We start from the raw sequence: 19,900 nt of genomic DNA on the forward strand, positions 1-19,900 counted from the left end.
CCGCTGATCGTGATCGGCTTGGTGGACTTCCGCTGTGATCCGTCAGTCTTGCCACGGTTTGCGTGATCCATATGTGATTCATGTGTGATTCGCCAATCAGTCAACTTCTATTCTTAGTCGGGGGAGTCGCGGCATGACAGCTCCCAGGGTTTCCATGGTTTTCTCTTTTTCTCTCTTACATACCTCGGCTATATATACCAAGGGCAATCCCCAGCAGATCACGCCCAAAATTCATGTCATAATTTTTACTTTTTGTACAAGACACATTACACACATCTAGTACTTTATTTACAAGACATCCACCTTCCATCATCTAAGCTACCATACCACACCTTCAAAATGGCTTCAGCAAGAGCATCAAGTGAGCGCAGTGGCTCCATTCAGTCTGAGGACCGACCCAAGACATCGTTCCAGACTAAGGCCGACCCCAATATGGCACTTTACGAGGCCCAGCCCAGTAAGCTCACGATTCCAATTTTGCTGGCTCAACTAGAGAAGTCAAACTTGAAGCTAATACCCCAGCAGTGTCCGTGAACACCGAACCTGGCGCCCGTGATCAATTTTCCCTTCGCAGTATGCAACATAAGGACCGAAGTGGCAACATAATCAGTACGTTGACCTCCGATAATATCAAAATAATCGTTGAACCCAATTGCTAACTTATCCCAGCCGATCCCGACCACTCCAACCCGACACGAAACCGTCTCGAGCGACCTTTGGACACAATTCGGTCATTTGAAGCCGCTATCGACTCCCACCGAAGACAGGATCGCATGTGACGAATATAATAAGCGATAATTTGGGAGTTTTAAGGGTTCCAAGGATACGATGTTTATGGGATACTTTATGGTTTTATTTTTTTTATTTTTTTTTCCCGATGCACCCGGGATGTATGAATATTTGTGATTATCGAGAGCTCTTCGGGATATTGAATATACCTTGACTTTTATTCAAGCAAAACCTTCTCCTTAGTAGTGTTGGGGTTTATGGGAAGAAAAAGAAACACGAAAGTGGTGGCTGAAAGGAGAGAGCTACTTCCCATCTAGGACGAAGGCACGGCATCTTGAATGCCCGAGGCCGGACTCAACTTGTTGAGATTGTAGCGATTGAATGACCGAGTGAGGAGGCGAGACCATGCGAGACAGCCGATGCGAGAAGGCAGCCCACGCGAGGCAGCCGAAAAGTTTGTGGGGAAGATAGCCTTGTGTATCGTTAAGGCTAGATAAAGATTCCCCGCCACCAAATGTTTGATGGATTGATATGCAAGATTTCCCCAGATCGTCTTTCTTGGCATTGCGATCGGTGCCAATATCTGATCTAAGGAAGGATTCTAGAAATAGATAGGCCCCCCGATGGTGGCACCGCCGGAAAGTGACCGGCATTTGATCCATCGATTCAGCAACTGCCAATCAGAGATCAAGACGTACGATAAAGTCCTTTCGCACGGAGCAGTCTGTCAGAAGACTGACCCATCGGGGATAAATTAATTGCACATCGGCGTTATTTTTGTGGGTAGTGTAGCAAAGCTTAACCTTGCAGAGCAAACATCTCCGAGTATACTAGCTGTACGGATATCTCGGCGCTAACCTCTTTTCACCACACAATACAGGCTCGAAGTGAAGCTAGGCCGTCCTTGCACCGTAAATTATGTCGAAGATAAAATTTCCAGGACATAAATTGTGGCCACGTTCAAATATGGAAAATAACGCGGCGGGTTTTGTGGGTGGTGAGGGACACGTACTGCCGACGCCATCCCAAGGTAGGGCCCCACTCCACCGCGTCAGCCGACGAATATTTTCACTACACTCGCCAGCTTCTCAAAAAGACTTATCCAACCGATCAGGAACATCTCACTCATCGTTACCATGAGCGGAAGAAGTATCTCAGTTGCTGATTATTGTTTTTGTTGCCGTGAGCTGCCTATCTGATGAACTTTTCGTACCGCCTCATGGATACGACGAAAGACGCCGACTCGACACTTAGAACACGCTAACGAGCGCTAGGCTGCAGAAATTGGGCCAATTTTGAGTTGAGTGGGGTACTATTGGCTGGAAGGTATCGATTGTTCGGGACTAGTGAACCGATTCCTATCTAAATTAGCCCTAGTAATGCCGGTTGACGCGGTCCATCATCTCTAACTAGGAAAAGTTGACATCCGGGAATCCGCCCAAGTCTGGTGTTTGTGAGGGACCGGTGATTTCTTTGGCCATTAGCTCGGTGGATGCTGGCTGGGTCAGTTATACGCGTCCCCTCATGTTGTCAGGGGCAAAGTAGCAAATCAGGACAGTAGGAATCACACTAGAAACTATTAATGGACATGGGAGGCAAAGCCACCCGGGGTACTTCTTCTCCTTCGACATAGATTTCCATTCTCATCTGTTCAATCGAACGTTGACATTCGCTCTTTTCTAATCGTCCTTCCAGCCTCTTCTTTCGCTCGCATTCGAACCCTGTTTTTTGGAGGCATCCTCCGTTCACTCGCTATATCTACTACAACTGGCGTCAGATTTATTCGCCCAATACACGCCCACCATGAAGTTCTCTTTGTTGTCGCTGGCGACCTTTGCCACGGCTGCTGTGGCCAGCACCATGGACCCCGTTGTCATTAAGGTAAACTGATTCCACAGATGCAGAGCGACGCAGTATTTCTAACCTTACTGTAACAGGGCTCCAAATTCTTTTACTCTAGCAATGACACTCAATTGTATGTTTCTATAAGGCTAAAAACCCCAATCTACCATGGCAAGTACTAATTATATCGCAGTTACATGCGTGGTGTTGCGTATCAATGTACGATTGCTACTATTCCACACACAAGCCGTGATACTGACTCGGACAGACGACGACAGCAAGGATCCTCTGGCCGATGCCACCGCTTGCGCGCGTGATGTTCCTATCATGAAGGAGCTGCGCACCAACATCATTCGGACCTACTACATCAACCCCGATGCCGACCACAGCGCCTGCATGAAACTTCTCCAAGATGCCGGCATCTATCTTATCTCCGATCTCTCGTCCCCGAACAGTTCCATTAACCGTGCCGACCCCGAGTGGCAGGTCAGCCTCTACTCCCGCTACACCAGTGTCATCGACGAGCTTCAGCAGTACAACAACACCATCGGTTTCTTCGCCGGTAACGAGATCTCTAACACCGCCGCCACTACCGATGCTAGCGCTTATGTCAAGGCCTCTGTCCGTGATATGAAGGCTTACATCAAGCAGAAGGGATACCGTAGCATGGGTGTCGGATATGCCACTGCTGATGTGACCAACATTCGTGTTAACCTTGCCAACTATCTGGACTGTGAGAGTGACGACGAGGCCATCGATTTCTGGGGATACAACGTCTACTCCTGGTGTGGTAACTCCACTTATGAGAAGTCTGGCTACAGTACCCGAACTGAGGAGTTCCGTAATTACACTTCTCCTGTATTCTTTGCCGAGTATGGTTGCAACGAGGTTCAGCCCCGTCAGTTCACTGAGGTGGACGCCCTGTACGGCGACACCATGTCCGAGGTCTGGTCTGGTGGTATTGTCTACATGTACTTCCAGGAGGCAAATAACTACGGTACGTTTAATCTTTATTGTAAAATGTGGACCGAAAACTAATCGAATCTTCCATCCAGGTCTCGTCTCTGTCGTTGACAGCACCAGTGTTAGCAAGTTGAAGGACTTCACCTCCTACTCCAACCACATTGCCACTGCCTCCCCTACTGGTACCAACAAGGCCTCGTACACTCCCACCAACACTGCCCTGCAGGTTTGCCCGACTGTGGATTCGACCTGGTTGGCCGAAGCTACTCCCCTTCCTCCGACCCCCGATTCCACCCTTTGTGACTGTATCGCCAATCAGGCCGCCTGTGTTGTGAGCGACAGCGTCAAGGAAGCCAAGTACGGTACCCTTTTGGGTGTTGTTTGCGGTATGACTGATTGCGGTGGTCTGCACTCCAACGCCACCACTGGCAAGTATGGTGCCTACAGCATGTGTGGCGTTAAGGACCAGCTTGCTTTCGCTCTGAACAAGTACTACGACGAGCAGGACAAGGACGCTTCTGCCTGCTCCTTCAGCGGCTCTGCTAAGACCCAGGCCACCACCAAGGCTACTGGTACTTGCTCCGCTCAGATCAAGGAGGCTGGAACTGCTGGAACCGGCACTGTCTCCACTGAGGCCACTGCTACTTCTGGCTCTGGCTCTAGCTCTACTTCATCCAGCTTCGCCTCTCCCATTGGCCTTCACTCGAGTGCTTCTTTCGGATCATTCCAGGTTGCTGCTTACATCGCTACCGCTCTCCTGGCTGGTGTTGGCATGATCGCTCTGTGATTTCGAATAGAAATTCCTTCGATTGCTATGGATTACTTTCTTGCGTTTAACTTATTTCGATCATTTATTTCGATCATTTATTACCCGACTCGCCTAAATAGACTGAAGTTCCTTTCCGTGTGGATACTTATATCTGAGATTGGTAGCCTCGCCATGGGAATCTAGCTCGCTGGTGGTCGCGTCAATCGATTGAATCCATTTCTTGATTACCCATCCTATATGACATAGTTCCTGTCCGCTAGTAAAATTTCACCCGTCGTGTCTTTCAAGCAAGTTTCATAATATAATTCAATCTTTAGAGATCCGAAGTTCTGTCTTGCTAGGAGAATTTCCCTTTCAAACTGCGAGCTGATGATTCGGTATATAAAGTAAAATTAAGTGAAGGGCTATTTTCCTACAATAGCCCTCTTTGTTAAAATCGCAGATGTCTCATCCAATCTCGTCCAATCATGTGCATCTCGACAAGCCTGTCGGCTGAGGCGCACAGCCCGACTTGTCCGTTCCCTCATTTCTGTTTCGAACTCGTTGATGGCCTCAGATGCAAGGGAAGACCCGCCGTATATCTTTTCAATGGCCTCCGATAGATGATAAGCATCTAGCAGACCGTGATTCGCAGCTTCTCCTCGATCTGCGATTATTAGTGAGTGATGCAGTCTGGCGTACTGAAAATACTTACACATTGTCATTGCATGCGCAGCATCCCCAGCCAGAGTCACACGACCATCTTGGTTGTCCCATTCAAGGCACTCCCAATCTGCTAGCTTGATCTCCGTGACAGCTGTCCCAGCAGGAATCCGCTCCACAGCCTGCTGTAAGAAGGGCACGAAGCCCTCGGCGCGTCTCTTCATATTGGCTAGTCGGGCTTCATCCGTGTCGGCCACTTTGTCTTCTGGCGTATTTTCAGGCCAAGACATGCATATTTGAGCCCGATAGCGTTCAGCATCCGTGCCTGCAGTCCCATTTACCTTGGGTGTCTCAAGCATTGAGAACCAAAAGAAAGCCCCTGTTGGTGGATGACAACCCTGAAATAGCAAAGGGTCCATGTCGCGCAAAGACTTAATCTCGGTTGACGTCAAATCAACTGCAACACCCGTGAAATTGATGCCCACGGGCACATTGTCGAATGCATCTGGTCGCAAGATCTGTCGCACCATCGATCGGCTACCCTCAACACCGATAGCAAGACGTCCGGTCAAGGTTGTTTCATCGGCGAAAACCAACTGCACTTTGGTTTTATTTTCGGGCAGAATAACTCCGACTACTCTTCGACCCCAGTGAACATGGTCTTCAATTCCATGCAGCAATGCGCGCCGCACCTTTTCGCGATTCACGCGCCACCGGACGCTCGGGGGTATCTTATATTTTGGCTCTCCGGTTTCGAGGTTGATGAATAAAAAATTGCCATTGTCGTTGAGCGCAACATCTGGATCCACTTGGACGTCTTGTATGCGCTTGAGGGTGTCCTGGGGGAGCATCTTGTGCATATATTCCAGGGCCCAGTGCAAGGTGATGGCCCACCCCTGTCCACGCGCATCGGGAGTTTCATCCCGTTCAAATATCTCAAAGGGAATATTCTTCTGCTTCAGAGCTTGGCCAAGGGTCAAGCCCACAATTCCTGCACCAACGATCAGTACAGGATCCATGATAGTGACGATTATGAGATCCCCATTCTTGTTGTCGCGGTCAGCGCTTTTTGTGTCCAAGGGCACTTCACACTCGACTTTATCAGAGCCCCGTCGCATAGATAACGTGCGGGGTCCGGGGTTATCGCGTATCCACATGAAGTTTCCACGGCTTCAAAATTACCTTCCGACGGTCGGCTACGTGGGCCAATGCGACGGCCGCGGGGCTGTGTATCTCCCGACGCTGTGGCGACGCGATACGACCTGCGCGGTCTTGAGAAACAATCAAAGCTAACCTTTGAAGATATATAATATTCCTGAACAATTTCACTTCGTCATCGATTCACCACCGTCACCATGTCGCACGAAGCTCTCAACCCCATTCACCCCTCTGTTCTTCCCCACCTCGACCCAGTGTTCGTTGATCTTTACAACAAACACGTCGCGAATACCCCAGCAGGTCCAATTGATTTGTCGATTCTACGTACGAAATACTCAGTCCTCTACTCTTATGGCACGGGGCCTGCACCAGAATGCGCACGAGTCTACGATAGCGAGGTTCCTGGCCACAACGGCGAATCTATTCCAGTGCGAGTATATGAGCCTGCATCACCGGGTCCATGGCCAGTACACATTGATTTCCATGGTGGAGGTATGTGAAAAGCATCAGGTCAACTATCCCCTTGAGAACTACCTCTGATTTGAAGCTAGGCTGGGGATTGGGGGATCTCGACACCGAATCCCACATTTGCAAGCACATCTGCGTTAAGGCCAATGTTTGTGTGATAGATGTGGACTACCGATTGGTGCCAGAGTTTGCATTCCCAATCGGAGTCCAAGATTCGTTTGCGGCCTTACAACACATCTTCGCCAAAGGAGCCGACCGATTCAAAATAGACCCAACGCGCATTTCATTGGGAGGAGTCTCTGCTGGTGCCAATATCGCCTTAGTATGCGCTCATCTCGCTCGCGACGACAATATTCCTCTCAAACTGGTCGCCGTAGGAACTCCTGTGGTTGATGATATTTCCAAATACAAGTCGGCGTCGGATGCACCATGGGAATCCATGCATCAAATGGAACATGCACCTACACTGAACTGGGCTCGGCTGAAGTGGTTCGATAACTTGAAGTGGCAAAGTCTCGCAGATGAGGGTCCAGTTCGTGAGCAGCAATTGGCTGCTGTGAAGTGGTACGCCGATATCCTGCAAGCACCCAGCTTTACCGGCCTTCCCAAGACAGTTATTTACACAGCCGGGTGTGACCCGCTGCGCGATGAGGGTGAGGCGTACGCGCGGAAGCTGATTGAGGGTGGAAATGAGGTTATTCAAAAACGGTTCGCGGGTGTTCCTCACCCCTTTATGCACATGGATAAGGGTAAGTTTTGGCAGACTCCGAATATGATACGGCGTTTTTCTAACTCGTGACGCAGATTTGTGGCAGGCGAAGGAATTTATCGATATGACAGCAGATCATATCAAGGCTACGCTCCACGCTTAAATGATATTTGTTATATGTTTAATCCTCTAAATAGACAATTCATGTGGACTTGTTCATATTAATTTCTGCTCAATTTGCAACCAATATGACCCGTAAGGTATCTAATATAATATAAACTCTGACCCCGGGATATGAGGGACTGTGACTAAGGTGGTCATTTTGGCGACAGTTCGAACTGCCGACCGCGATAAAGATACTTGCAACCATGGAATTTACTATTTATGACGGTGACTGGCGATGGAAAGTAATATCGAACCAAAAGCTTCAATACTGTTCTCTTAGCTTATTGGAGAAGCAGATGAGTTCAGGCATTTTGTGTTACAGACGAGATTGGCCGGGCTGAATACTAGAATCGTATTTTTGTTTAGGTGCTTTTAATTCTTTCTTATTCTAGAAGCTATGTTGTAACCATCTGTCTACCATCCAGTCAAAGCTTTGCCATGTCATAGAGCTGCTCAGCCAAAGGAATAATTGACTCTTTCAGCCCTTTAAATTTGAGTCCCAACATCCTCTGTGCCTTTGAAGAATCACAAGAATAATGTGTGTGAGCGAGGCGACTTCCTGGCTCACCAAGTGGGGCTAGATGTCTATCTGGAAGCTGTGCACGAACGACATCAGCAATCTCTTGGGTGTCGTACGATGCCTGTGTGACCAAGAAACGGTCATGACCAGTTGCTGGGTAGCTCAAAACTTTCATACTGGCTTCTGCCAGGTCCTCGACATCAACCCATACTGAAAACTTCATTAGCAGACTGAGATTTCGAGAGGGTAGGAGATTCGAACATACCAGGCGCCTTAGTAGGGGGGGATTTCGCCGTCTCTGCCTGCATTCAGGACTCCCCACACAATTTGATTGCTAGCATTCAGCTGGGATAAAGATGAAATTGGGTGAATCATCTTTCCGAATACCATCCCAGGGCAGAGTGTGACAAGTTGGTAGTTCACTTGGTGATCACGAACATAGTCCCAGGCCGCTCGCTCGGCGACAACTTTCGACGCACGATAAGCGACAGGCTGATTCAAATTAGAATAAGACCCCCTTTCAAATAGACGGCGAGAAAAGGGCACTCACAACAGCAGTTGCATTCACACCGTCCTCGTAGGTCAACGGACACCAATCCTCTTCAGTGTATACACGGCCGGGCTGAAGTCCGAGACTGGCATCATAAACGCTGGCAAAGCTTGACATGATCACGACTCGTCGTACAGTTGACCGTTGTGCGGCTGCTTCACAGACAACTTGTGTACCCTTAAGTGCAGGAATCATCAGCTTTTCTTCGAATTCTGCTGGCACTGCATCGTAGTTGAAAGCCGATGCTAAATGTAGTACAGCTTGGCAATCCTGCAAGGCAGACGATAGACGTTGAAGGTCGGTCGGATCAGGGACAACGACAAATTCCAAGCCTCCAAGATCGCGCGCACCGACACCGGCAGCACTGAGTGACTTTCGTGTTGAATCACCTTTTTCGTTTGATCGAACGGTCGCTCGGACTTGGTAACCGGAGCGAAGGAGGGTAGCGATGCAGTGGGCGGCGATAAAGCCGTTGCCACCAGTCACCAGCACAAGAGATCCGGAATCAACAGGTGCCATATTATTTCAATATCAGTGGTTTTGGTTTCGATCTACAGGAGTGTTCAATGTTCGATTCTTATAGTTCGACCTCCTGAAGGCCGATCGGACAAATCCACCCGCTGCCGTCGGATAGATAGTGGAGTCGAAAGCATTGCGACTTTGACCTCCTTTTCCATTTACCCGCGTTGATTTATTTAGAATGTCTAACCGAATGAATACGATCTGGAACTCAGATTAGGCGACGCTTTCTCAATTTATATTGCTATCAATTTACATGGAAAACTGAAAACTATCCTAGACAAATCCTTGCTCCACTTAGAGCACATAACGGAAGTTCGTGTCATCGTGAACATCGTTCGTATGGCTGTCACTTAGACGAGCCTCCATTTTGCTCCTTGCTGGTGTCCCCAGGCGATCCGCGTTGGAATTGCGTCGGGCATAAAGCATCCGAAGGACTGTAGATACAACAATGGCAGCTGCGTTTACCGCGACCAGTGTGATCTTAGCTGGAATGTACCTGATTAAAAAAGCAAAAAAATCAATATTATAGAATAATTAGAGGGATTTCCGGGTTTTCCATACCGGGGAGCGTCTTTAGCTTGGAATGTTTGAGGACCGATGATGTTGGCGATGCTGAATGCAGCCGATATAATTGCCGCGCCAGAAACCTTTTCATGTCAGATAAGCAAGTGGTTAGGAAGGAGGAATATTGCAATACCTTCATAGTGTATCCTTTGAAGTTGGCGCCCGTCCAAGCATATATAATACCAAGCGGGGCAACGGTCTGAGAATGTTAGAGATGTAAAAAAAGAAGCCCAAAAAGCACATACTGTGTTGACCAAATAAATGCCAGCTAGACAGCCTCCCTTGTTTTCACTCGGCAGAAAAGACATGAGACACGAGCCCAGGAGAGTTGGAATCAGTAAAATGTCGATTGCAAGCCAGCGTGAGAACCCTTTGGCAATGGCATATGTAGATGCCATTGTAGAAAATATGCTCACAATCCCACTGGGCATATTTAATAGCGCACTCTCCTTCGAGTTGTATCCGAATCCTTTGATTAAAATGGCCGAAAATGTTGTTATCACGCCACTGGGTATGGTGATGAGAACTGTCAGCAGAACTAGTAACCAGGTTTGCAGGTCTGCAAAGGCCTCTAGGACAGATCGCCAGCGGAAGACCTTGTCTCCAACACCAGCCGCGTCCTCTGACAATCGTTGGGAAATACGCTGCTTTTCCTCCTCACTGAGAAACTTGGCCTCGGCAGGACTTTCAGGGAGAATAAAAAGGACCAGCAAAGACGCTAAGATATTGACAGCTCCGATTGCCACAAACATAATGCGCCATCCACCAAAGGACAAGCTTGTGGATGCATGTTGAGCGGCAAAAGAGACCAACCCGCCGATAATCTGGCCCATACCAAGACCACAATACCAAAATCCATATCGCGGTGTCGACTCTGCACGGGTATACCACATACTCGTGTACATGGTCAGGGACGGGGCTGGTGTGTAATTAGCTTAGTACATGAAATATGGAACGCTGTGACTTACCGATAACAGCCTCCATCAAACCAAGAAGCACACGAAGAGCAAGCATTCCGCTGAAGTTTTTCGTCGCGGATGAACAGCAAAGAATGATCCCCCAGCAAAATACATTGACTCCAAGGACTTTCGAGACTGGGAACTTCTGTAGGAGAGCTCCTTGGGGAATTTCAGCCACTGCATAAGCGATGAAGAAAGCGGTTGCCAGCCAGGAGAAGTCATTTCCAGCCATCCCCAAATCGCCTTGAAGTCCCATCACATTCGCGTACTTCCTGGTGTCAGCTATGTGAAGCTAAACGAGGAGCAAGAGATGGGTCAAAAAACATACGTTGATGGAAATCTTGTCAATCATTTGTAGAAAGTATGTGAAGAACATGATGGGCAAGATATGCCAATCCACTTTGCGAAGCAATCTCTTGTCCTCCATCGTCAGAGTACCCAAGGAGCAATCCTCGGGTGAATCGAGTTTGTCATTCAGTTCATTTTTCTTATCCATGATTAATATCATCAAATATTTGGCAAAGGGGTCCGGATTTCAGTTCAAGGTAATGGTGAGCATGCAGGCAGGCATGGCGTCTCACAACGAGCATTTTATTAACGGGACGGGGAAGCTTTGATACCAGAACGAAGGGAGATAGTGAGCAGCATGGACCACTATCAGCTTCCCCGGACAACTGTATCACTAGCTCCTGATTGGGTTCGCCTAGGCGACAGCGGCGAAGATGACAGAAGCAAGGATCGGCTGCGGAGACGCCACATGATGCAGCCGTCGCATAGATAGCGGAGTCTTCCGTCGCTTATCGCGGTCATCCTTGGGTGATGTTTCTGGGTGAGAACTGGCATCCGACGCGATGGAATAGCTTCAGTTTTGAAATCTGTATATATTTGAGGTTTGAAAGACCTTATTTTACTTCTTTGTGTCAGGTCTAAAATCATCTATCAGAGAAAACATGCCTTCGCGTACCGACTCTCCACTCCAAATCGCCATTATTGGCGCCGGCCTCGGCGGACTTGGTGCTGCTGTCGCCTTGCGTCGCCAAGGACACGCCGTGACTGTTTATGAGCGATATGATTTTGCTGGTGAAGTTGGCGCATCTTTGAGTGCGGCATCGAATGGATCGCGCTTTCTGGAGGAGTGGGGTGTGGATGTGAAAGCGGCAAAGCCAGTAGGTCTAGTGGAAAAAGAAAAACCGAGTGACCATTCAGAATAATTTTCGTTAATTCAATACAGGTTATTCTAAAGCAATTGATCATGCACAATTGGTCGGACGGGGAAGTGCAAAGCACCTATCCCCTAGGCGATTACAAGTCCAAATTTGGCACGGTACGCAATAAGGTGTCGACGGAGATTAAAATGCACACAGCAGCTAATGACCTCATTACAGGACTATAATAATTTTCACCGAATTGATATTCACAAAGAGCTCATTAAATCTGCATTCGAGGAGCCAGGCGAGGGCCCTGCCTGTGTTCTTAAAGTTAACCACAAGGCGATCGAGGTCAAGGCCGAAGATGGAACAATCAAGTTTGAGAACGGCGTCGAGGCAACTGCCGACATCATCGTTGCCGCTGACGGAATTAGAGTATGTTTAATTTTGGAGGAAATATCTGATTCCAGCCGCTAATTATACTTTCTAGTCTGCGACAAGAGAGCTCATTGGAATTACTCCTGAATTCGAAATGTCGACCTCTTGCTGCTATAGATGTATTATTGGTGCCGATAAGCTGCGGGAGCTTGGTCTAGAAGACTATATATCTAACGAAGCTATTGAGTACTGGGGTGGATATGGAATCAACAAGATTGTCATGTCGCCTTGCAGTAATGGCGAGGTTGTGAGCTGCTACTGCTTCTACCCGGCGTCGTTCAATAACCTCCGCGAAGATGGCTGGGACATTAGCGCAACGCCAGAGCAGCTAGTTGAGACATTCCCCGATCTGGACCCGAGAATGCAAAAGTTGATGCTCAATGCCGAAGACATCAAGATGTGGCGCTGTATGTTATTCATCTCTGGGCTGGCGCCGACAATACTAATTATTCCTCTAGTGTATAGACACCAGCCCTATCCATTCTGGGCCAAGGGTAAAGTCTGCCTGCTTGGAGATGCAGGTATGTTTTGATTGATCCTCTTTCGTTGTTGAATTACTTATCAGATAATAGCACACCCCATGATGCCCGACCAGTCTCAAGGTTCTTGCATGGCGTTTGAGGATGCTGGTGCTTTAGGAATTGTCTTTAACAAGAACTTTCGTGAGAACTACAGTACAGCCGAAGGCTTGGCTCTGTACGAAAAGCTGCGCAAGCCTCGCGCTACTCGAGTACAGGAAGCGAGCTTTCGGGCCCGCGAGGATTTGAGCGAACGTATTGGCTGGAGCTCTTCGTCAGACCGTCCGGGAAAATTGACGATCGAGGAAGTCTGCGGATATAACATGCGAGACCACTTGGCCGCGCTTGTGTCGGAATTGAAGAAGATTCAAGTTGGCTTATAAATTGTGTGCTTGGGAGTTTTATATGTTACCTAGTCTAGTTGAATTTTAGATGTCACAACAACCTGTCCTTTGACATAAATGCCCTCCTTGACTAGGAATATCATCATTAATTTTGTTGGCTAGATGAAAACAACGCCTGGAAACTGGCTATACCTAATAGCAGCCCAGTTCATATCAGATGCACTAGGTGTGCCACCCCACACAGTTTCTAAAAGTTGTCGGGCATGCTGGATATGACTGAACCCAAGAGTATTCTCCATTACCATGAGACGTTCTTTGACTATCATGCGTCTCTCAATGCTGATGCTGCTAGAACCAGAGATAACAAGAGGGAATAGAAGGCAGCCCTCGACGCTGCTAGCATATGGAACTAGCTGTACTGCATCCAATATCGTCGAAACGGCCCGCTCCACAAATTCGTGAAGTGGGTCGTAGCCCTCGACAACTTGATGCAATCTCAAGCGAATGGCCCACTCAAACGCAGTGGTAGCGCGCTCCGTATCAAGTTCCTGCTCCGCGTTCCGATCGTGATCCGCGCGCCACTCGTCGATCCGACTTTCCACTTGTGTCGCAGCAGCTCGGAAGCCAATTTCGGATAGCTCATCGACACGCTTGCTACGGTGATTGGCCAGAATGTTGACCATCCCTAGGATGTCGAAGAGGGCTGGTGATATTCCGTAGATAGCGTCAGTGGATTGGGTGCGCTCTTGTATGGGGAGGCTATCTCGGCGGAATGAGGTTGTCAATTCGGTCATGCTGTCACTGTCATGGAGAAGTGGGGGTTTGCAGCGAGATATTGTTGACATCGAGTCGAGATAATGGAATAGACTGATGCAAAAATTCATTTCATCCGTTGAAACGAGCGATCGAAAAGCTGGCGATTTGAGAATTGCACTCGCGGCCTTCAAATGCCATTTCCATACTCTAGATGTGCCATCAAAGAGCTCTGTTAGACATAACAGCAATACGGTCGCGCATGCTTCGAAAATAGAATGACGATCTGGTTGACCGAGTAACCGATTCACCTGCGTCAGTGCTGAAAATCATTAGCTTCAATTCTGTGTTTACAGCAGTATCCAACCAACCTTTGCCTTGACGCTTCAAGGCGCATCCCCAGATGCTGGGATAGACTCTCCTCCAGTGGCATCCACTCAAGCTAAGGATGACACTAGTGACCGCATCCGATGCAGCTGCCAATGGTAACAGTGTGACCAGGAATGGGTTCCGATCGTTATCATGGGATCGGGAGAGCGCGCGGGATACGACGTGGATATAGTGATTGAACAGCGATCGGTCCTCTTCACTGCTCAAATATGGGTTTGCTGATAGCAGGGGACGGTCGATAGGGGGCGCAATCGTTTGTTGCTCGCGGAAAGGATGTGGAAAGAGCGTGGCGATAAATTCTTCGTCATCTTCGGGGGTAATATAGGTATTGATGATCCGATCACCGTCGGATAGTGGAATCAAGTCTGTAATGGGTGACTCGGTCGCATGGGACTCTGGTGAAGAAGAGTCGCTCGGGTCATTCGTCGTCTCAATACTGGGTGCCCACTGACAAGGAAGGTTCAGCCGTCGACAATCACTACATCGCGGTCTTAGTTCATCGCACTTCTTCTTCCTGTGAACTCAATCAGCTTCCGACAATATGGCTTGCTCCACTCCAGGTATCGATCTACCTCGCCTTGCAGGACAAACAGCCGCCGCGGGACCGCGATGCACGGGGCCGTCGCGATGCTGCTGCTAGTCCGGGTTCTTGCTCCGTGGGACTTCGTGGTTTGCAGATATGACCGAGACCTTTTTCAAAAGAAGTCAGTTACCCTCGGAATGGAGGGTGCTTGCGAGCGAGATGACGGAAACGTACGTTTACACCGTGAGCACGGCTGACTGCCGTCGCATCGTTGTTTCTATTGGATATTAGTCTTCGCCAATGGCCCAGGCTCGATGTTAAGCACTAACAATGCGTGCGCAGCGAGCACAGACTCGACCAGGCGTACTCATTGCGTGGGGAGGTGTCACTCCAGCAGAAACCAAACGAGGGGGAGAAGCGACGGACTTCTTATCGGGGAAAGTTCCGATCCGACGGACTGAATGATAAGCAGACTGTAGTGGCGGTCCCAAGGGTGTATCCTAGACTTGACTGAGCCTAGTGCGAGGGCGAGTGGAGTTCTGGAGTGTCTGTTGGAGTGAAAGTGTCATATTCACCGAGTGCGGGGAAATTTATCATTTCCCCGGATTTCGGCACTCGGCGACCAACGATAGCCGAGCAGACAACTTCTATCTCTATGGAATTTATCAATCGCAAGCCACAGCTCTAACGTTCCAATTGCAATAGAGGACGTACAAATGTCTCAATAGCTGTGGCCACTATAAAAGCTCGAACATAAACAAGATACAGCTTCATTATTGTTGAAGGAGCCTAACAGAAACGAAACTCGGGCACAGAGCGCATGAATAATAATCTCCTTTAAGCTTCAGCGCGAGTTTGGTAATGTGATGGTCATATTATGTTATGATTTTCGCTGGACGAAAAGGAAAACCCTCGATGAATCGAGTAACCCTCCCACCCGGGCTTTGTATCGATGTCGAGCAGCCCTGACTCTCATGAAATGGTGAATAAATAATTATAACATGAGAGTAAAAAGGGAAAAGTCTTTACGACTTGGTCACGAGTACGCGCCCAATCCAATCTCAAAAAGTGAGATTGGAGAGTCCTATGAAAACACAGGAATGGCAGGACTGGCGGCGAGAACAGTAAAGGACAGAGGTGGGCTTGACAGGTGGGTGAAAACAGGGTGGCGATGACAATAATTTTAGAAGGAGAAGGTACGGAGTGGAGATGAGATGGTCGGAGAGAAAGGGAAGTGGGAGAGTGGGGCTTGACGTGCAGGAAGGAAGGCGATCTGTATGCCTGGGACATGTCATCAATAGAAGGTACGGAGTATACGTTTCGCAATTCCATCCCAATTCCTTGCAGCCCATTCTCTGCACTTGATTGTATTTTTGACTATCGGTCTTGGGGTTTTGCGGTAAAGACAGGATTTTGAGACCAGGCAAAAGTCAAAAGGCCCGGGGTGAGGTGTCAATGGAGTCTTCGCCGTTTGTTAAGCGACCAAGCCTTGGTGGTACCAACGATCCAGAGATTGCCTCATTTCCTTTTTGTAATATTGTGTTAATGATGATTTAGTTATTAACAGGGAAAATTCTCAAATTCATGCTCGACATCTCATGTTCAAAAATGATTGGATTCTTGGAATTCACCATTAATCTATGGTATTGCTCTATTCAGGTATCTATGTTTATATGTTGTTTAAGTCGTCACGTTTTGCATTTACCACTTGTTGGCAAGCACAAGGCGATAGCGTGCCTTGCCCGCATCCATATCCAAAATGGCTTGGTTGGCATCCTCCATGGGTCTCTCCTCGACCCAGGGGTGGATACCCTTGGTGGCAGCCAGATCCAACATTTCACGGATCTCATCAGGGCTACCAATCAAAGAGCCACCGAGCTTGATACCCCTAACGATCAGGCTGAAGGCAGGGATCTCGAGACCACCATCTTCGGGGGCACCCAGTTGAACGAAGGTTCCACGGGTGCGTAGAAGCTGGCAGTATTGGACGATAGGCATCTTAGACGAAGAAACGGTCGAAATGATCAGATCCAGAGACTGGTTGTTCTGGTTTGCCCAGTCCTTATCATCATCGGTGGCGATATAAGCATCGGCGCCCAGCTTGAGCGCATCCTCCTTCTTGTTGGCCTTGCGCGAGATGGCGACCACCTTATCGGCACCTAGGGCCTTGGCGAAAAGGATACCGAAGTGACCTAGTCCACCAACACCGATGATACCAACCTTCTTGCCGGGGCCGCAGCCGTGTTGACGAAGAGGAGAATAGGTGGTGATGCCACCACACAGCATAGGGGCAGCTTCGGCGGAGGGAATGGCATCGGGGATCTTGATAACGAAGTGCGATGGCGAGCGGTTGTATAGGGCGTATCCTCCGTAAGACTTGCCGCCGTTCATGTATGTTCCATTGTATGTTCCAGTCATGCGGTTGCAGTGCTGCTCCAGGCTGTTGGCACAGGCCTCACAGTTTCCATCGTAGTTCTGGCACGAGCCGCTCTGAGCACCAACACCGACGCGGTCGCCAATCTTAATGTCACCGGTGGCCTTGGATCCGACGCGGATGGCCTTGCCGACGATCTCGTGGCCGACGCAGCAAGGGTAGGTGGTAGGACCCTATAATAGTATCACATGTTAGCTTAAGCTTCGAGGTCATAAGCAAGCTCGTTTCCACGTACCCATCCACTGCGCAAAGTGTGCATGTCGGAGCCGCAGATTCCACAGTGGGTGATTTGGATATCAACATCAGTCTCCTCCCAGGGCTTGGGCTCAAACTCCTGCCACTTCATGTTGCCCTCAGCGGCACTGGCATCGAGGCCCATCCAGCCCTTGAACTTGTAATCGGTAGAACCCATGATTGATGATTGTGATCGAAATGAAATAAATGTAGCTCAATGTGATAAGATACTCGTTGTGAGGGTGGGAACGGGGGCCTTTATACCCAGCAACAATACCCCGGCGTCATAGCTAACTCCATCCATTGTGGAATTTTCTGGATCCCATTTGACCCTTCGCACTTCCGCCAAATTCTCCAGCAGCAATTGAGGGCCCACTCGTGGATCAACATGAACCAGAAATCGGGAGGTCATCACGGTTTTAAGACTGTTTAATGTCCGCGCACAATTCAAAGTGGACCCCGGTTGAGTCATGTTGTCGCAGATGAGTGGCTGTGGATGGCTGGCACAAATCGGAAATAAGCGGCAAAGGGGCCCATCAGCACTGTAAATTGTCAAACAGCGTCAGCGCGGTGCTAGTGCGTCTCTATTACCAGTTTAAGATTTTGAAGACCCAGTTTAAGTTTATCGATCGAATCATGAGCCGCCACGGGCCAATGGAGTGAATCCTGAGGTGTCAATGTGGCGGATTAGCTTCAGAGTTCGCAAGTTCCTTGTCTGTGACGCCACCTTGGTGGAATCATCCGGGGCAGATAATTTCGGTGTGCCAAATATTCTATTTGTGCCGGGCCCAGCTTGCCGTCCTCCTTTGTTTCTTTTGGGAGTTTTCGATTTCTGATCAAGCCCCATAATGGAGTTAATGGAGTTCGGAGACATTTCTTAGGGCACTTCGGTCAGAATTGCGCCGCCTCCGCCTTCGGGGAATTGTTGCACCGCAAGGAGTCGAGGATTTTCGGCAAAGTACGGTGAGCCGATCCCAAGTCGTAGTCATTGATTAAGGAATTCCTTAGACAATCAAGGGCGCGTCGTGAATGGCATCCATATCATAATTCTTATCACTTCTGTCGGAGGCCTAGCCAAAATGGAAGACAGACACGAAAGTAGTGATCAGATGGAAGAGCGAGCTAAATTAAGATAAAGCTATCTAGGGAAGGGGTGGCCTAAGTCGTCTGAGACAGTGGGTGCTAGGCAGCCATCCTCAACAATTATTGCTTAGAAATTTGTTTTTCCAAAGTGTTTTGTTAGCCGTGGTGAAGTTTTCCCTAACTCCGAGTCGGAATCAAAGACTCGGAGGGATCTCGGGATAAATATATAAATAAAACCTCCAAGTTTCGAACTTAAAGTCAAGACTATGGACCAATTCTGCTGAGGAAATAGCCTTGTGGGACCCATGATGCCTGCAGGCTTTGTCAGCCCACACGTGAATAGCTTCTCTCGTACTACTATGCTCTTAGATAGATAGATGGTATAGCATGAGAGGATGTCCCTTTCTCTCAACATTCATTTATTGGTTCAGACCAGACAGTCTTGGAATTACTATATACACCATACAATTGTCAATTGCTAGCAACCAGAGTACTAGTAGATGGTTAACTTCGGTCGGATTATTATTTGTTCCTCTGAAATAGAAAAATAATCGGGATCCCAACTGTTCCTGGTCAAAAAAGGCATAACTGCACCTGAGTCTAAGTATATTTCATACAACTCCAATTGATGTCATTTTCTTCATTTGAAAGCTATTATTGGATGTTAGAGAAGTTGAGCAATGCTGATACGGGTATCTCCGAGTCGCTTACTGAGAGAATCACAAGCAATTGGAGTACTCATAGGCGTACATTATGTTATATTATATTCCGCGATCCTATCATGCTGTACAGCGTTGAACAGACTTAATTTTTTTTTAACCTGGATTGGAAAGCCCGAAGCGAATTGCCTGATTGAGTAGATACATCGAAAGTCATTTCCTTATTTCCTATTAAAAAGCGAGCCCTGGAGCCATTTAAAGTATGAACTTGAAGCTCTACAGTCCTAAATATATGTAACCCGAGGGACTCCTGGGGCTCCACTCACTACTAGTTATAGAACGAAGGCATCGGAGAGCGTCAATATAGAGTTTGGCCACGCCCTGTACCGAACACCTGCAGTAGCCACTCGCGAACAGATGGCAGACCCCCGACATAAGCCTCTTTGCACATCTCCCCTCCGTCGATATCTCACGCAAATATTCACATTTAGTAAGATTGAGAATGGCATCTCTGCATGCTCTCCAGACGGGGAATGTTTGGTTAAGCTGGCAATTGTTGACGTTGATAGTTTCTTGGGCATCCTCCATCACACCTACTATCAAACCTGATCGGTACGCAGATCCATGGATCTTGGAAGCGTCGTTACCATATTTGCCCAAGTGAGCTTCTAATTATTAGAAATTAGATGAAGAAGGTGCTGTATATATTTCCCTAAACAATGGTAGATTAACTGATTTCAGAACCAAACAGTCGAATGAAGTTCCAGCAGGATGAGGTGTCAACTGCAACCTTGGGATACAAAAGAGGACCAGCTT

At 48.3% G+C, this 19,900-nt stretch overlaps 9 protein-coding genes across 9 annotated transcripts; 4 read left to right on the plus strand and 5 right to left on the minus strand.

Annotated features, from left to right (window-relative positions):
* Nucleotides 1–339: 339 nt before the first annotated feature.
* N7533_011435 (DUF2406 domain-containing protein) lies at nucleotides 340–779 on the plus strand (the record flags this gene model as incomplete). Its single annotated transcript, XM_057108085.1, has 3 exons — nucleotides 340–457; nucleotides 526–609; nucleotides 670–779. The coding sequence occupies 3 exons, from the start codon at nucleotides 340–342 to the stop codon at nucleotides 777–779; spliced, it is 312 nt and encodes a 103-aa protein (XP_056955463.1).
* Nucleotides 780–2,532: 1,753 nt separating this feature from the next.
* On the plus strand, nucleotides 2,533–4,321 carry N7533_011436 (glycoside hydrolase family 72 protein; the record flags this gene model as incomplete). Its single annotated transcript, XM_057108086.1, has 5 exons — nucleotides 2,533–2,610; nucleotides 2,667–2,704; nucleotides 2,765–2,790; nucleotides 2,840–3,568; nucleotides 3,627–4,321. The coding sequence occupies 5 exons, from the start codon at nucleotides 2,533–2,535 to the stop codon at nucleotides 4,319–4,321; spliced, it is 1,566 nt and encodes a 521-aa protein (XP_056955464.1).
* Nucleotides 4,322–4,707: 386 nt separating this feature from the next.
* On the minus strand, nucleotides 4,708–6,102 carry N7533_011437 (FAD-dependent oxidoreductase; the record flags this gene model as incomplete). The annotated part of the gene is made up of 2 exons (XM_057108087.1): nucleotides 4,708–4,949; nucleotides 4,998–6,102. 2 exons carry the CDS (start codon nucleotides 6,100–6,102, stop codon nucleotides 4,708–4,710), a joined length of 1,347 nt encoding a protein of 448 aa, XP_056955465.1.
* Nucleotides 6,103–6,300: 198 nt separating this feature from the next.
* Nucleotides 6,301–7,443, plus strand: N7533_011438 (alpha/beta hydrolase; the record flags this gene model as incomplete). The annotated part of the gene is made up of 3 exons (XM_057108088.1): nucleotides 6,301–6,595; nucleotides 6,655–7,320; nucleotides 7,376–7,443. The coding sequence occupies 3 exons, from the start codon at nucleotides 6,301–6,303 to the stop codon at nucleotides 7,441–7,443; spliced, it is 1,029 nt and encodes a 342-aa protein (XP_056955466.1).
* A 427-nt stretch (nucleotides 7,444–7,870) lies between these two features.
* On the minus strand, nucleotides 7,871–9,034 carry N7533_011439 (uncharacterized protein; the record flags this gene model as incomplete). Its single annotated transcript, XM_057108089.1, has 4 exons — nucleotides 7,871–8,175; nucleotides 8,231–8,267; nucleotides 8,290–8,457; nucleotides 8,516–9,034. 4 exons carry the CDS (start codon nucleotides 9,032–9,034, stop codon nucleotides 7,871–7,873), a joined length of 1,029 nt encoding a protein of 342 aa, XP_056955467.1.
* Nucleotides 9,035–9,331: 297 nt separating this feature from the next.
* N7533_011440 (uncharacterized protein) lies at nucleotides 9,332–11,056 on the minus strand (the record flags this gene model as incomplete). The annotated part of the gene is made up of 6 exons (XM_057108090.1): nucleotides 9,332–9,533; nucleotides 9,599–9,684; nucleotides 9,735–9,800; nucleotides 9,847–10,520; nucleotides 10,570–10,852; nucleotides 10,889–11,056. 6 exons carry the CDS (start codon nucleotides 11,054–11,056, stop codon nucleotides 9,332–9,334), a joined length of 1,479 nt encoding a protein of 492 aa, XP_056955468.1.
* A 454-nt stretch (nucleotides 11,057–11,510) lies between these two features.
* On the plus strand, nucleotides 11,511–13,047 carry N7533_011441 (uncharacterized protein; the record flags this gene model as incomplete). Its single annotated transcript, XM_057108091.1, has 6 exons — nucleotides 11,511–11,726; nucleotides 11,792–11,884; nucleotides 11,946–12,143; nucleotides 12,199–12,553; nucleotides 12,605–12,667; nucleotides 12,719–13,047. 6 exons carry the CDS (start codon nucleotides 11,511–11,513, stop codon nucleotides 13,045–13,047), a joined length of 1,254 nt encoding a protein of 417 aa, XP_056955469.1.
* Nucleotides 13,048–13,166: 119 nt separating this feature from the next.
* On the minus strand, nucleotides 13,167–15,045 carry N7533_011442 (uncharacterized protein; the record flags this gene model as incomplete). Its single annotated transcript, XM_057108092.1, has 5 exons — nucleotides 13,167–14,083; nucleotides 14,133–14,665; nucleotides 14,724–14,841; nucleotides 14,909–14,951; nucleotides 15,004–15,045. The coding sequence occupies 5 exons, from the start codon at nucleotides 15,043–15,045 to the stop codon at nucleotides 13,167–13,169; spliced, it is 1,653 nt and encodes a 550-aa protein (XP_056955470.1).
* Nucleotides 15,046–16,375: 1,330 nt separating this feature from the next.
* Nucleotides 16,376–17,520, minus strand: N7533_011443 (NAD(P)-dependent alcohol dehydrogenase; the record flags this gene model as incomplete). Its single annotated transcript, XM_057108093.1, has 2 exons — nucleotides 16,376–17,281; nucleotides 17,344–17,520. 2 exons carry the CDS (start codon nucleotides 17,518–17,520, stop codon nucleotides 16,376–16,378), a joined length of 1,083 nt encoding a protein of 360 aa, XP_056955471.1.
* Nucleotides 17,521–19,900: the final 2,380 nt, after the last annotated feature.

The sequence above is a fragment of the Penicillium manginii genome (assembly GCF_028828005.1).
Source record: "Penicillium manginii strain IBT 31320 chromosome Unknown utg000008l:1.0-3226943.0:1.0-3228205.0, whole genome shotgun sequence".
Lineage (NCBI taxonomy): Eukaryota > Fungi > Ascomycota > Eurotiomycetes > Eurotiales > Aspergillaceae > Penicillium > Penicillium manginii.